Source organism: Nilaparvata lugens, chromosome 2 (assembly GCF_014356525.2).
Source record: "Nilaparvata lugens isolate BPH chromosome 2, ASM1435652v1, whole genome shotgun sequence".
Classification (NCBI taxonomy): domain Eukaryota; kingdom Metazoa; phylum Arthropoda; class Insecta; order Hemiptera; family Delphacidae; genus Nilaparvata; species Nilaparvata lugens.
The window spans coordinates 735,320-750,264 of NC_052505.1; the positions used below are offsets into that span (position 1 = coordinate 735,320).

At 35.0% G+C, this 14,945-nt stretch overlaps 1 protein-coding gene across 2 annotated transcripts in view; it reads left to right on the plus strand.

Moving 5' to 3' along the window:
* LOC111054973 (transcription factor TFIIIB component B'') overlaps window positions 1–14,741 on the plus strand; it is a gene marked incomplete at its 3' end in the record, with an annotated part of 45,892 nt that extends 31,151 nt beyond the window's left edge. For both annotated transcript variants that reach the window (XM_039421506.1, XM_039421507.1), the window contains 6 exon segments: window positions 2,627–3,617; window positions 4,025–4,189; window positions 9,120–9,176; window positions 9,709–9,832; window positions 10,738–10,867; window positions 14,547–14,741. In XM_039421506.1, the coding sequence (XP_039277440.1) occupies window positions 2,627–3,617; window positions 4,025–4,189; window positions 9,120–9,176; window positions 9,709–9,832; window positions 10,738–10,867; window positions 14,547–14,741 (1,662 nt within the window).
* Between the last annotated feature and the right edge of the window lie 204 nt (window positions 14,742–14,945).

Sequence of the window (14,945 nt, forward strand, 5' to 3'; positions counted from 1 at the left end):
AATAATTTTATCTTTTAATTCCCGTAGCGAAGCACGGGTGCACTGCTAGTATCATTATAAAATTATTATTATGACTATATAGAATAATTAAATTGAATCATCTTATTATTATTAAATTGATTTATCAAATTAATTGGATAAATTGTTTTTAAAAAATCTTTAATATCAATTCATAAATAACTATTATTATCTATGTTACAGATAACTCAACTATTTTAATTGTGGACAATTTTTATAATGATAAAAATTAATCAACAACTATTTTAGTTGTAGACAATATTTAACATCATAAACATTTCTTTAATCTCAAACTTCTTTTATTCATAACTGTCAGTTATTATTTTAGTTACTTTTTAACTGAATTTTCAGTTTATCAGGTACAATAATTATTTTATTGTATGCATTTTTTGTGCATTTTTGTGTCGCTCTACAGTGTCAAGTCTTTTTTTTTCCTTTTGGTATGAGATCGGAAACCAATTTGTGAGCATTAACATTCTGCATAAGCATAACAAGCCATAACATTGAATCCACTTCTCATGAAAAACATCATTAGCAACCTCCTGTCATTGTCACCAACAAACCCATCTTATTTAGAATCATTTTCCGTCTCATCATCGTCTGTGAGACGATTCATCATCTAAATTGCCTACTGCATATTCCATTTTTCCGTCAGTTGACCTATTTCTTATAATTAATTATTAGAAAAGTTGTAATATATGTATATATTGTAAATATGGAGACGATATAAAGGTACCTACTTGATAAGTCCGGTGTCCCTGCAAACAGTGTCTCTAGCACTTTCAATGAAGAAAATAATAGATGGCACTACTAAATCTTCACAATATACTGTACTTACTGTACTGGCCCTTCTCATTAGATTGAAAGTTGTATTCATAAGCGAGGTCTACTGTTCGCAGAACTACTAGTCTGTACAGGCTGGATTTTCACTATCTTCCACTTTCAGGGCTACTAAAAAATTGAATCTGCGTCCTTACCGCATCAGAGTCGTTCATGAACTGAAGAATGTAGACCATGATAAACGTATACAGTATTGTCGTTGGATACGTTCTCTTGTTAATGACAACGGTATTGAAATATTGGATCGTGTTTATTTCAGTGACAAAGCGTGGTTCCACTTAGATAGTTACGTCAACAGCCAAAACTGCCGAATATGGAGCACTGAAAATTCTCACGCATTTCAAGAACGACCATTACATGCACGTAAAATTGGTGTTTGGTATGCGATCTCCCGGCGTCGTATTGTAGGGCCTTTATTTTTTGACAAATCTGTAGAAGGTGTTGTGTATGGCAACCTTATTGAACAATTTATAGCGTTGTTAGAAATAGACGATCGAGATTGTTGATTTCAGCAGGATAATGCAACATGTCATACTTCTGCTGAAACGATGAATATGTTACGATAATTTTTTAACCATCGTGTGATATCAAAAATATTGTGGCCGCCAAGATCCCCAGATCTTACTCCAGCTGACTTTTTTCTTTGGGGGAATTTAAAAAGTAAGGTTTTTAATAACAATCCTCATACACTTGACGAATTGAAGGCTAATATTGAAAGTGAGATTAAAATCATTTCTGAGCAAACACTACGAAAAGTGGCTGCAAATGTGTTCGATCTTACATTACTAGTAGAGGAATTCATTTTGAACATTTATTGTAAAGTTTTAAAGGTAATTTGAATTTAATAAATGTAATAATTTCATCCAGCATAACTTATAATTACTTTAATAAGTTAATGTAAAAAATTCACATTCACTCAAACTTGCATGTGCGTTCTTTTTGAAACAGCCTTTATCTTCCTCAACTGGTCTCCTCGAACAATCTTCCTAGTTCGTCGTTTGTTCTTTTCCTCCATATTTCATTTTCCTTGATTGATCCAAAAATCGTCTTAAAATATTTCTTTCCCATCTCTGTAGCAGACCTTCTTCACTTGTAGTTTATGTCCAAGCTTCGGCCCCATATGTCACTATTGGTCTACCAATGTAGCAATAAGGCTCATACAACATGAAAATTCAATGAGTCATCGAATCTGACGAATTTATAGGTTATGTGCTCTAGCTGTGATGGCTGTAACGTTGCGTCTCGAGCTTTCTGCTTTTTGCCAACAAGCCTGCTTATACCTGAACTGCTCGAATGCCTCTAAAAAATTGCACCTTTAGACATAACAATTGTACAATTGTTTTTCAAAACCCTTATACAAATGTCTTATAATTGAGAAATTTAGTCAATAGCTGCCCCAAACTCCAAGAGTGCATGTGCATAACTTGTTACCTACTTAATGAAAATGAACTTTCATGGAATGTTACTTAAATTAACTTCTTTCTAAAGTATTATATGCCTTTTTAGCATTACTCAAATGATGACTTTTCTTGTAGATTAGATCTCAGTACCCTTTTTGAATTATTTTATCACTAAAATAATAATTCGAAAAGGGTACTGAGATTATTATTTTTCTTTATATTTATGAAAATAATTAATTTGAGATAACTTTGAAATATCATATCTGTGGTCTAACTTTGAGCATTTTTGTATATGGAATGATTGCAACCTTCAGCATGGGATATAATCAGCAAACATGAATATCATCAGCATGGGATTTTCGTTGCAGGTACATGCGGAAAGATGTTTGGATTTGGGTTGAAACTGAAGTCGAAACCAAAGCCCACCATCAGTGCTGCTCGTCGCCCAAGAGATCCGGTTGCCGAATCATCACACAATCTCATCAAACAAACATCAAATGAACATTTGAATCAAAATTCATCCAAAGATAAATCAATACTTATTCAACCCGAAAGAAGTACATCAACGGTTGTAAAAGAAATTACAGAATTAGTTTCCCATACAGCTCTAGGTCATCTTGAATCTGGAAACGAGGATATTAATGAAGAATCATATTTGAATAAAGACACTGTGAACCTCTCATTAGTCAATAGCAGTAAAGGTGTTATTGAAAATGATCGGACTTTTTCGCATCCCACCAGTAATCATAACTCAGATAGCTCAAAAACGTGTAAGCAAAGTATCTCATCAGATCTCGTTTCCACTGGAAAATATATTGATTCCGCTGCTGATAATGCGTCAGATGAAACTTCTACTAGTCATAGAAATTTAGTTATTTCAAAAGACAACTCAGAAATAACCAAACAGGACAGTAATTGTCAAAAAAATGTTCCATTTATTCCGAAACTTCTTCCAAAAAAGAATAAATTTGTTCCAAACTTGCGCGCGGTAAGGAAAACTGACGTTCAATCGGACAATTCTCCCTTGATTAGCCCTAAGAAAAATACAGGTCCAGTCAATAATAATGCTGATAATTCTCCTGATATAGCTGCGAAAATTGAATCCCATGTTGACTCTGTTGATAAAATTTCAAAAGCATCGGAGATGTTGTCCGAAGTGCCAAAAACTGCTATTAAAGATGAAATCAGAAATCAGTCAGCAATCAATGAACAACAAAGAGAGCCTCCACCTGTGCTAACAATCCAGCCTCCCAAAGAGCCGTTGTCATCAAGCAAGCCAAATGCACAACAATCTGCCGACAAAGAAAACACAATCTGTAATGATGAGGGTCAGGCGAACAATCCAAGCCACATATTACAGTAAGTCAATCGAATTTTATTTCCTTATTTTCCAGTAACTTGAAATTATTAATGTATATTTTCATGTAATTCTCATCAAAAAAGGAAATTTTTAACTAAAATATTTCCTTATCATTTCTAAAAGAAAGAATCTGTACAAATGAGAACTATACGGAGGTCAATTTTTTAATTCATCGCTACTTCACTGAATATTGCTGCAATAATTAGAAGATCAACTTGAGCAATATAGTTACATATTAAGATTTAATATTGTATATAACTCGCTTGATAATTTATATACAATGATGGTAGAGTTAGATGGAGTTTACATGGAACTTACTACAGTACAGTACTCAAAATGCCAATCAAACAGTTCACTTTTCCATTGAGCTACTTTTTATAATTATTTCAATTCCATGCTTTTCCAGGAATAGCAAGAAAAAGAAGCCAAGAGCACAAGGAACATTTTTGCAAATGACCATTGAAGCCAAAAAAGAACTGAATGAAAAGTTGAAGGATGGTAAGCTCGACAAGTCGAAGCTTATCATGCGGGATTTGATTCTGTATAACCCTTCTTCAAATCCGATGCCTGTGTAAGTGCAATCATTACGTAACCACTAATACGATATTCATGTCCAACTTCACAAAACCGAATCCTATCCTATAGTATTAAGCGAGCAATTTCTGTTTATACGTTTGTATGTATTACGGATCTCGAAAACTGCTTCATCGATTCTCACGAAATTTGGAACAAAGAAGGTTTATGATATAAAAACTCTATTGCACTAGGTCTCACCCCGTATTTTTTGTCTCATCCCGTTTTTTAGGTCTCAAGCTGGGTTTTCGTTTGTGCGCAAATGCCGTCGTCGACCACGACAGGGAGAGAATCTCAGATTGGGTAGATTCCAATTTGTCTACATAAACTAGAAGATTATGTTCAATTATGTTTTAATGGGGCAGGTTTTTACTTTTAAATGGCAATATGATGATATTATTAGAAATGTTTCATTCTTTAATAATAAAGACAAATAATGAAAAGTTATTTGATCAGCTGTTTTAGCACACTTGAAATTTGGACAATATGAATGTCAAGAATGCTTGTCGTCGTCGACTGCGGAAATTTACGTACAAACGAAAATGCACCTTCATCCGCGGGAAAACTCGCTTAAGGACATTAAAGGGATATTAATCCTTGGAAAAACAGCTGAAAATTTCAAGGTCTGTCAATAATGGAACTGTGTGGGAGTGATACAAAATTATGCCTCAGCTGTTGAACTATTGCATTCAATCAGCTGATCTCACAAGAAATACTAGTACTGTGAACAGTAGACCTCACGCAGTTTTCTCATTCACAAGTATCTGGTGTCACCTGTTCACCAGCTTCTCCAGACATCTGTGTAATGCATGCAATGAATAATCCACTTGTCAGCTGATTGATTATGCATAATTCTATAGTCTGATTAATCCTATCTTCCGAGTAGATAATAATAAAATAATATAGTGAATATCGGGGCACCGAACTTCGCTCTGGAGTATAAAAGCACTAGCCTTCAGGCTCGCTTCGCTCGCCATATCCGTCTAGCCAGGGGGCTCCGCACCCTGGACCTCCGACTGGATCGTCCAAAAATGAGATCAGCGGGCTCGCTTCGCTCGCCTGCATGTAGACCTCAGCGGAACCTCTGTACCGAATTCTGGACCCCCGACTGGATTGTCCAAAAATGAGATCAGCAGGCTCGCTACGCTCGTCTGCATGTAGACCTCAGCGGAACCTCTGTACCGAATTTGAACGTATTATGTCAATTTGATCTCGAAAAACACCTGTTACTATATCGGCGTATCTTTGGCGAACAAAATTCTTCCACCTCAGCTAAACCTGTGTACTGATTTTTTTTTAATATATTTCCATCAATTATTGAAAAAGGTGAGGAAACGCAGAAAAGCTGAGAAAACGCTAATTTTGGCTAATTGGATAAATTGGTATTTAGGAGGTCCTGGATAAATATATGCATTTCAATCTTCAACTTGGCGCCAACCTAACAAAGTCAACTCAACTTAATGCCAACCTGACAAAATTTTTAATTTAGTTTCCAGAACAACTGTTTCGAAGAGGTACTTACTCTCTCTAGATTATAGTTCTATATTAACGTATGGTATGGACATTTCAATTATAATTTTAAGATATTGAATAAGAAGAATATACATGCTAAAAGAACTTTAAACCCTTAAAAACCACCCTTAGAGTTAAAATATCGCCAAAAGATTCCTTAGTGCGCCTCTAAAGGGCCAACTGAACATACCTAACAAATTTGAACGTTTTTGGTCCGGTAGATTTTTAGTTCTGCGAGTGAGTGAGTCAGTCAGTCAGTCAGTGAGTGAGTGCCATTTCGCTTTTATATATATAGATAGTTTATATTTATTTATTAATAAAAATAACACAATTCTTTGAAATGATTGAGGAAGGACTAACAGGCACATCCCAAAACTGTTTCTACCCGAATTTTGATTCATACACTATAAATAGTCCAAAAAGTAGGTTATGTTCCATACACTTGAATTCAGGTCCAATTCTCAGTCCTTTAAACATTTGAAAACAGAAAAGTTCGAATTTAGATTGTTTACAAACCAAATTGAATAACAAAATAACACTCACTAATCAACTGTAAAATAATTATGAACTTGGAAAATTTTGATATACATCAATTTAGAATGATATACTATGTTTGCTACAATAATTGTTAATACAAATAAAAAAATAATGGATCTTGAATAATATAATATTGTTGGTCATGTCAACAAATCAGATATTAGTCCAGTCAAGGGAAGGTTATAGAGGGAAAAATTGGGAAGACAATTTTTGACCCCACAGGGTACCCCCGGGGGGACCCCACAGACAATTTTTGATCTGTTCAGGGTAGTAAGGAGGTGAACATATCAAAAGTCCCCACCCCTACCCACTGTGCTAAGGGGGTGGGGGTGGTTTAAAGGTACCGATTTTTGGTTTCTCGCATAAAACTCAAAAACTATGTATCTTAAGGACTTGACTGTCATATAACAAATTAAAGCTTACATAATTTCCTACAATATTCATCACAACTTTCATATCTCCTCTAGTTTTCGAGATATCCACTCTTAAAGATGTGACATTTTTGAAAAAATTACGTTTTACACCTATTTTTTCTAATTTAGATCTTATAACTTTTCAAAAATCGATGAGAAAAATCCATCCTGATTATGAGCTTATAGAGCATTAAATTCTCTTCAATTTGATGTATAATTTCACACTTCTACGAATTTCCCTATACCTTTTTCAACAGCTTTAGTGTTGAGTGTGAAATCTCCATTTTTGCAACAATAGACCAATTGACAAAGGAATTTGGAGGGAATGTTTTAAACACAATTTTTAACTTTGCAGCTTTGTTGAGACTAGTTGGGAGGAGAACATATCAAAAGAACATATCAGAGAACATATCCCCATTCCTAACTCATGTGCTAAGAGGATGAGGGTGGTTTAAAAGTTGCATTTTTCAGCGTTTTGCTTCCACGCTCATATCTTGAGAACAATGCGTTTAACCGACATAACTAACTGCACAAAAAAAGCTTGATAAATTTTTTACACTTTTTGTTTACTGAAATTTTGTGATATTCCCAACAGTTCCCGAAATATCCGCTCTTGAAGGTGTAAAATTGTTGAAATAACAGGTTTTTATCCAATGTTTTGTTCTTTCAAGGCTTATAACTCTCCAACAATGCATCATAAAAGCTGATGTTTATCTTAGGATTGTAGAGCATAGAATTTTCTTTGAAATGATGTATTATGTCACCATTCCAAGTATTCCTTTCATTGTTATAGCAGCTTCAATGTAGGGGATGAAATTTTCATTGCTGCAACAATTGATCGTTTGACAATGACATTTGAAGGCAGTGTCTGTGACACAATGTTTGACTAGTTGGTAGGTGAATATATAAAAATTGCGCATCTTTATCACCTCTGATAAAGACTCACTCACTCACTCGCAGAACTAAAAATCTACCGGACCAAAAGAAGGAATTTGATATAACACCAAATATACGTCCAAGATTAGCGGTTTTTGCGTTTTCTCAGTTTTTTCATCAAGTAATAGATAGAAAATGTTCAAATTTGGTACAGAGGTTTAGCTGGGGTCTAAAAATTTTGTGATGAGGTGACCTTATAATATTTCATCAAAGATACGCCCTAAATCAGCGTTTTTCTCAGCTTTTCTGCGTTTTCTCACCTTTTTCAATAATTGATGGAAATATATTTTACAAAATTCAGTACACAGGTTTAGCTGAGGTGGAAGAATTTTGTTTACCAAAGATACGCCGATATAGTAACAGTTGTTTTTACCAGCGTTTTTCTACGTTTTCTCAAATTTTCAAGATCAAATTGACATAAAACGTTCAAATTCGGTACTGAGGTTCCGCTGAGGTCTACAAATTGAGAGGCCTTCAATATTTCGCCTATGATATGCTCAAAGCTGGCGTTTTTCAACGTTCTTCTAGATTATTAGCTTTCTCATTATCTTATCGACCGAAATTGTTAAAATTTGTTACACAAATCCGTCTGATTTTTCAGGTTTGGAGTAAGTATGGCGGTGATATGGGTTTCTTTTCTCCAGTTTTCCAATGCATATTTCTTCATTTCTCAGGAAAATTTCAGACTTGAGATTTGGAGAATGAATGATTTGTGAATTCTCCACGTCATTCCTATCTCTAATTTTAAAGGCTAGACTGGAGTACAATAATTTTCATAATATCCTAACGAAGTTTTCCACCCTGCACTAAATAATTGAAATTAATCGGTGATTGAATCGAGCTAGGAAGTACTTTAACTTTCTGATGGAATGAAGCATGCCCAAATGAAAAATGCAGGCGAGCGAAGCAAGCCCGCTGATCTCATTTTTGGACGATCCAGTCGGAGGTCCAGGGGGCGGAGCCTCCTGGCTAGACGGATATGGCGAGCGAAGCGAGCCTGACGGCTAGTAATAACATGAAGGGAAGTATCGGTTTAAACATGTATGGGATAGGAAATACACCAATGACACATCATCAAGTCTGAACTACTGAACTGATAAACTTGAAATTTTGTATAAATATTCTGAATTTGCCGAGGATGGACATAGGATTCTCATTGCTATCAATCAATTAATTCTAATTAATTAATTCAAACAATTTTATTCAATTTGTGATTTGAAGTTCACGTAACCATAAAGTCCAACCAAACAGGGCTTCCTCCAAGTGACTCCGTATCCCTAGCTTAGTTGGTAGCGCGCGCGAGTCATCTATCAAAAGTTGCAGGTTCGAGACTTATCTAAGTATTTTTTTTTTGGCTGAAAATTTTCAAATCTTATAAAGATCATCCACTTTATATTGAACAAAATAATTAATAATAATCATTCAATTTTTATGTTTCTTGGTCATAATAATTATGGAGAATGGTATTTTACAACACGGGTTACCTGCTAGTTATTTATAATTATTCAACGTATTTCTTCTTTTTCTTAGTAAACCGAGGACAAAGGGCATTAAAGAGGAACATAGATGTAAAACTGAAATGAAAAGGTGAGTTTATCTTATTTTCCCCGTAATTTCTAAAAAAGTAAATAATACGGTAATCTTTATGGAAGAAGCAATACATTGTTAATAATATTCTACGTATTTTCTCCTATATTCGATAAATTTACAGGGTGCTTCCAAAGCTACTTACAGCATGCTTGCAGAGCAATTTGTGTTACTCAAATACTGCAACATTCAATTATCAGTAGAATGTTTCTTTGGCTCTTCTTACAAAACACAATTTCCTCATCAACAAGCATTATAGTCATATTTTTGCCATTAATATGTTTTAATTCACTTATGTAGACCTTGTTATTTGTAGAATTGTAATGCATTATATTTTTTTTAGAGAAAAACATAATTATTATTATCATTCGTTTTCCTTTTTTTTTTAATTTACGGTTAGTAAATTCACCTTTCTTTCTATTTCAAATTCTCAATCAATTTCAAGTGTAAATGTAATTGATTTTTAGATTTGCATTGTCTTAAGTTTTTCTATTTTGTCAAATCAGCTCTCAATTTTAGTAAAATTTTACAGCTTACAGGAGGAAATTTTATGTGAACAAAGTGTTGATGACGTGGAAGCTACAAGAGACTCCATGCCAGTCCCACAGTTGAAAGTTGGTCCAGATGGTAAAATTATTTTGGACTCCAGCAGTCTGGTGAGTTAAAAACTTCAGATTTTCAACGGCATTATAGGGAAGGAGAAGTAAATTTAAATTAGGGTAAGGGCTAAGTGTGTTTTAGTAGTCTTCAAAAATTGAGATGGTCTTCTGTACAAGACGTATATTAACCCCATTCGTTAACTTTGTGGTCCACAAGCTGAAATAGAGAAAATTTCTATTTTTCTTCTACAGAAACTTTTCTTATCAATGAGTTTTTTCGTATGATTTTTTATAGTGTTTTCTCGAAATTCTTTCAAAATAAGAAAAATCTAGTATTTTCAATAAATCCATAAAACTACATTTACCATAAATTTGAAATTTACCAATTATTATAGAAAATAGCTAGCCTAGTAGGTACCCTTGTAATATTTTCAAATTGAACGCGACCATTTTTGACATTTATGTCATTCTCACGTTTCATATATTTCTTATAGTTTTTCACTATTTCTTTTCACAGTTCTCATAGTTTTCACACAGTATTTTTCATAGTGTTTCACTATTCAATAGTTCTTCAGCTTCCTTATAACAAGGGTAATAATAATCCTTACGAGGGATAATAATCCTCGTAATAATCCTTATTACAAGGGTAATAGTTATTTTCTATAATTGAACATCCAAGTAGCCCTATCATAATACTTTTTTACAAATTTATTACTTAAAATCGGTCCCGACTGCCTGAAAAGCAGTCGTTGGGTCATGTCAGAGGCCCTGAAATTGATCAGCTGTGACCTGAAAACTCTGGCACCAAACCTGAGCCAGCTAGCTCACTCGATATTATTATTATTACAAATCCTCATTAATACTCAAATGTTTGAAATAATACTGTAAAAACTTGGTAAATAGTAAATATAGAAGTAAACATGTCAAAAAGTGTAATTTATGGTTCTTTCTAATTTTGACAGGTGATTGAGACAACTGGCACTGAGAAGAGTCGAACTGATATTCAGAACTCTGAACTTGTAGAAGAAAACGAGTTCAGTGGTTTCAAATACAGAAAAAGAAGAGCTCGGCGTAATGAATGGAGTGCTGAAGGTAAGTTTGGAAATTTCCTGTGTTGTAATGTTTCAAAAACCTTTAAAAAATCACCTAAAAGAGAAAGCTCATCGATTTTCGGCCTAATTCAACTCGGCCTATTGCCAAAATCACTATTTATATATCATAACAAATTGATACTAGTTTCGGTTGTTGCAACATTCAATCTCTAGTAAACTAAAACCTTACTGAAAGAAAACATTGTGCTGCAATTTGAAGCCATAGTTTTCGTGGCTAGGCATCATTGAATGTTCACTGTGCATTACTATTTATTTTTCATTCATAACAATTTTTTCTAAATTCAATTTATCCACAGAATGTTTAATTAAGAAAATATTTTATTCTTCTTTCATAAAAAAATTCCATGAAATGGCTATCGCCTTCCCAATTAATGAAACCTCTTTCTCAGTTGATAAAATCAATTATTTGAGCTTTTTAAACATCAACTGAACAGTTGCTATTGTTTTGCTGGTCAGCTTCAATCAAGAAATTGTGATTTGCTTCAAGTAGGCTATTTTTTTGCTAAATTTATTCGGGAAAATTTGGGCATTTCAAGATTTTATCTCAAATAGGACAAAATAGCAGTAAAGATAAGCCTATATTTTAGCCTATTTCAGGCTAAAATCAATGTTTATGATTATTTTACACTTTCAAGTGAAAGTTTATAGAAGTTTGGCTTTATCATTTGTTTATTAAGTCGGCATTCTTAATTTATTAATAAATTCGCTTTTCAAATAATAATTCATAAACTTTGGCTTTATGACAATATCATATATTTATTTAGTTGATTATTTTATTCATTTCATTATATTTTTAGAAAGGCACAACTGCGTTATGTGTTCCTTTCCTCACGATTTGATGGGCTGTTAGTAGGTTCTTGATCGCCCCCTGTGGGTTGGGGAAGCTTTGAGTCGAACATCGTACTCAAGAATGTGTTGAAAACCAGAATTCACCCACAGTATCCATGCTTGTTGTAGGAGGCGACTAAAATGGACCTCAAGGCAACTCCAGAAGTTGCCTTGCCTTCAAACCCACGGGACCTGCCCCATCAGGGCAGTTTCGGAGGGGCAAAAAGAAATAACCAAGAGACCAGAGATGGGTAAAACTCCAGGCACAAATGTAGGTCAAGAGGCTAATTCGAGGGTGACCAGGTGCCCTAGAGGCAATTTGGCGACCCCTCCTTCAGCGGAAGGACCTACAAAGAAGTCAGGAGTGGAACTCACGAAGGTCTCACGAAGTTTGTGGGTGGAGAGGCCAAAACTCACCACTGCTCAGAGAAGGGCGGCCATTCAGGCAAAACTTCTTGGAAGGGTGAGGCTTTTGACCCTGCAGAGTTCCGGAGAGGCAAAAAGAAAAACCCAATAGGCCAGAGATGGGTGAATCTCCAGGCACAAATGTGGGCCAAGAGGCTGAGTGGAGGGTGGCCGGGCGCCCTAGAGGCAGTTTGGCGTCCCCTCTCTCAGCGGAAGGACCTACAAAGAAGCCATGAGTGGAACTCACGTAGGTCACGAGTTTGTGGGTGGAGAAACCAAAACTCACCACTGCTCAAAGAAGGGCGGCCATTCAGGCAGAACTTCTTGGGAGAGGTGAGGCTTTTCACCCTGCAGAGTTTTGCCCTAGAGGCAACTTGGCCACCCCTTCCTCAGCGGTAGAGCCTTCAAAGAAGGCCAGGAGTAGAAATCACGTAGGTCACGAGGACTAATCAGTCTGGAGAGACTGCCAAGCATATCACACTGGATTGCAACAAGCAACCGGGTGATGAATGGAATGTTAGTATAGGGAAAAACTCCTGGTTCTTGTAAGGAACACATGTATTGGTTTGCCAAACTAACATATTACTTGGGAACACAATAAGCTTCGGTTGACGTGTGGGGTTCTTTGAACCATTGGATCCTTGAATCTGTTTCTCAAAACAATAAACAATAGGTTCTTGATTGAACATATAGCCCAGTCAATGAATACATTGATGCGCAACAAATTAGGTGAAAGCTGGATTTTTGCAGGTATACATAGTACATTAGTACATAGCTTGGAACCGAAAAGTCCCTATTATCACACCGCTTGCTCCCCCCCCCCCCACCAGGACCCCCCGAAGTTCGAAACTGCAATGGTTTCTCAAAACAAGTATAGCCTATTTCGGCTCCAAATCAAAATATCGATCTGACTTTGGTTTCATCCTTTCAAGGAAGAATCCACTATAAATTAATTTTATATAACATTTCATCGTTGTGTCTATTGTTCAGGAAGTTATTTCCATACAAAGCGAGAAAATCAGGAAATTTTCATTTCATAATTTTATATTTTGTCTAATAAAAGTTTACGCTTCCGTTTTTCGAGAAAAATGTTACGTATAAAAACCTTTTAAATAATGTATCACAAGTCGAACTTCTTTGATGTTCTGTAATCTTAATTATTCAGTTAATCTGCACACTGCACGTTTTTTTCGCGCTAAATGCTCATTTGATAAATACTACCACTAACAGGTGATTTCGGTAAAACTATTATTACATTTTTCTCTGTTTTAATGCCATCCACATCGGAAGCCCTTGATGATAGAGAATTGAGTTTGAATCAGTATTCTTCCTTCCAGGTGCATTGAATTAAATTAAGGACAAATAGTTTTAAAATTAGTTAGGTAAGTTTAAAGAAGCCAAGATTTCAAGAAATTTATTCTCTCTCCAGAGTTCAAGCCATTTTTCAATCAAACGGAGTGTATGTAGATAAATTTGAGACTACAGGGCTTTTAGAGGATGAAATTCCCTACAATTCTATACGAATTACTTGTTTTCATCCGCTCCATTTAATTGAAGAATGGCTTGTACTCTGGAGAAAGTATAATTTTTTGAAATCTTCGGCTTCTTTAAACTTACTTAACTAATTTCAAAACTATTGAATCTAAATCTAATTTAATGCATGTAAAAGCTGAAACCCTGGTACAATGAGTCCGAATTTAATTCTCTATCACTATGGAAGGGCTTCCGAGCTTCCGGACAGAAAAAACACATATAATTATTGTTTTCACGAAAACACCTGTTAGTGGTAGTATTAGGAGTCTTAGTATTACGGTAGTATTTGTATGGGCATCTAGCGCGAAAAAAGTATATTGTGCAGATTAACTGGACAATTAAGATTATAAGATATCAAAAAAGTTCGATTTATGTTACATCATTTTAAAGGTCTTGAAACGAGCTAGAACTTTTACACGAAACATTTTTCTCGAAAAACAGAAGCGTAAACTTTTATTAGACAACATATAAAATTATAAGGTGAAAATTTCCTGATTTTCTGACTTTGTATGGGAATAACTTCCTGAACAATGGATATACGATGAAATGTTATTCAACATTAATTAATTGTATATCCATTCTTCCTTGAAAGGATGAAATCAGTCAGATCGATATTTTGATTTGGAGCCGAGACTATCTTGTTTCAAGAAATGATTGCAGTTTCGAACTTGGTGTGGGTCCTGGGGAGAAACAAGTTGTGTGACGATGGCGACTCTTTGGTTCCAGGCTATGTACTATGTATACTAACACCCTCAAATAAATTTAGCTTTTTCCTAATTAGTTGCGCAACCCCGTTTTTTGTCTTCATTGACTGGGCTGATACTTCACTATAGGCGAGTAAGCTACTTTTTCAGTCTGTTATGATTGACATATTGTGTTTCCATGTGTTACAGAAACAGTACTTTTCTATAAGGCGTTGAATGACCTTGGCGCCGATTTCTCGTTGATGCAGACATTATTTCCGGGCCGCACTCGCCGCGATTTGAAGTTGAAGTTCAAAAAGGAAGAGAAATGTAATCTCAGTTTGGTAGACAAAGCCATGACCCATGTCGGCAAATTCAATTTTGAGGCTCTGAAGGAAGAATTGGGTACGTGCATATTTGGATAGTTAGGCTACAAATGGTTAAATTCAAATATAAATTCACAGCACCGAGTCCTGCGGTGTTTTGCGACCGATAGGGATTGGTGATACATAATATTATGATGATAAATTTATTCAATCTTTAGGAAAATATTACAGTGTGTTATATTGTATGAATTTTATTTGATTAAAGAAGCTTATTATAGACTCT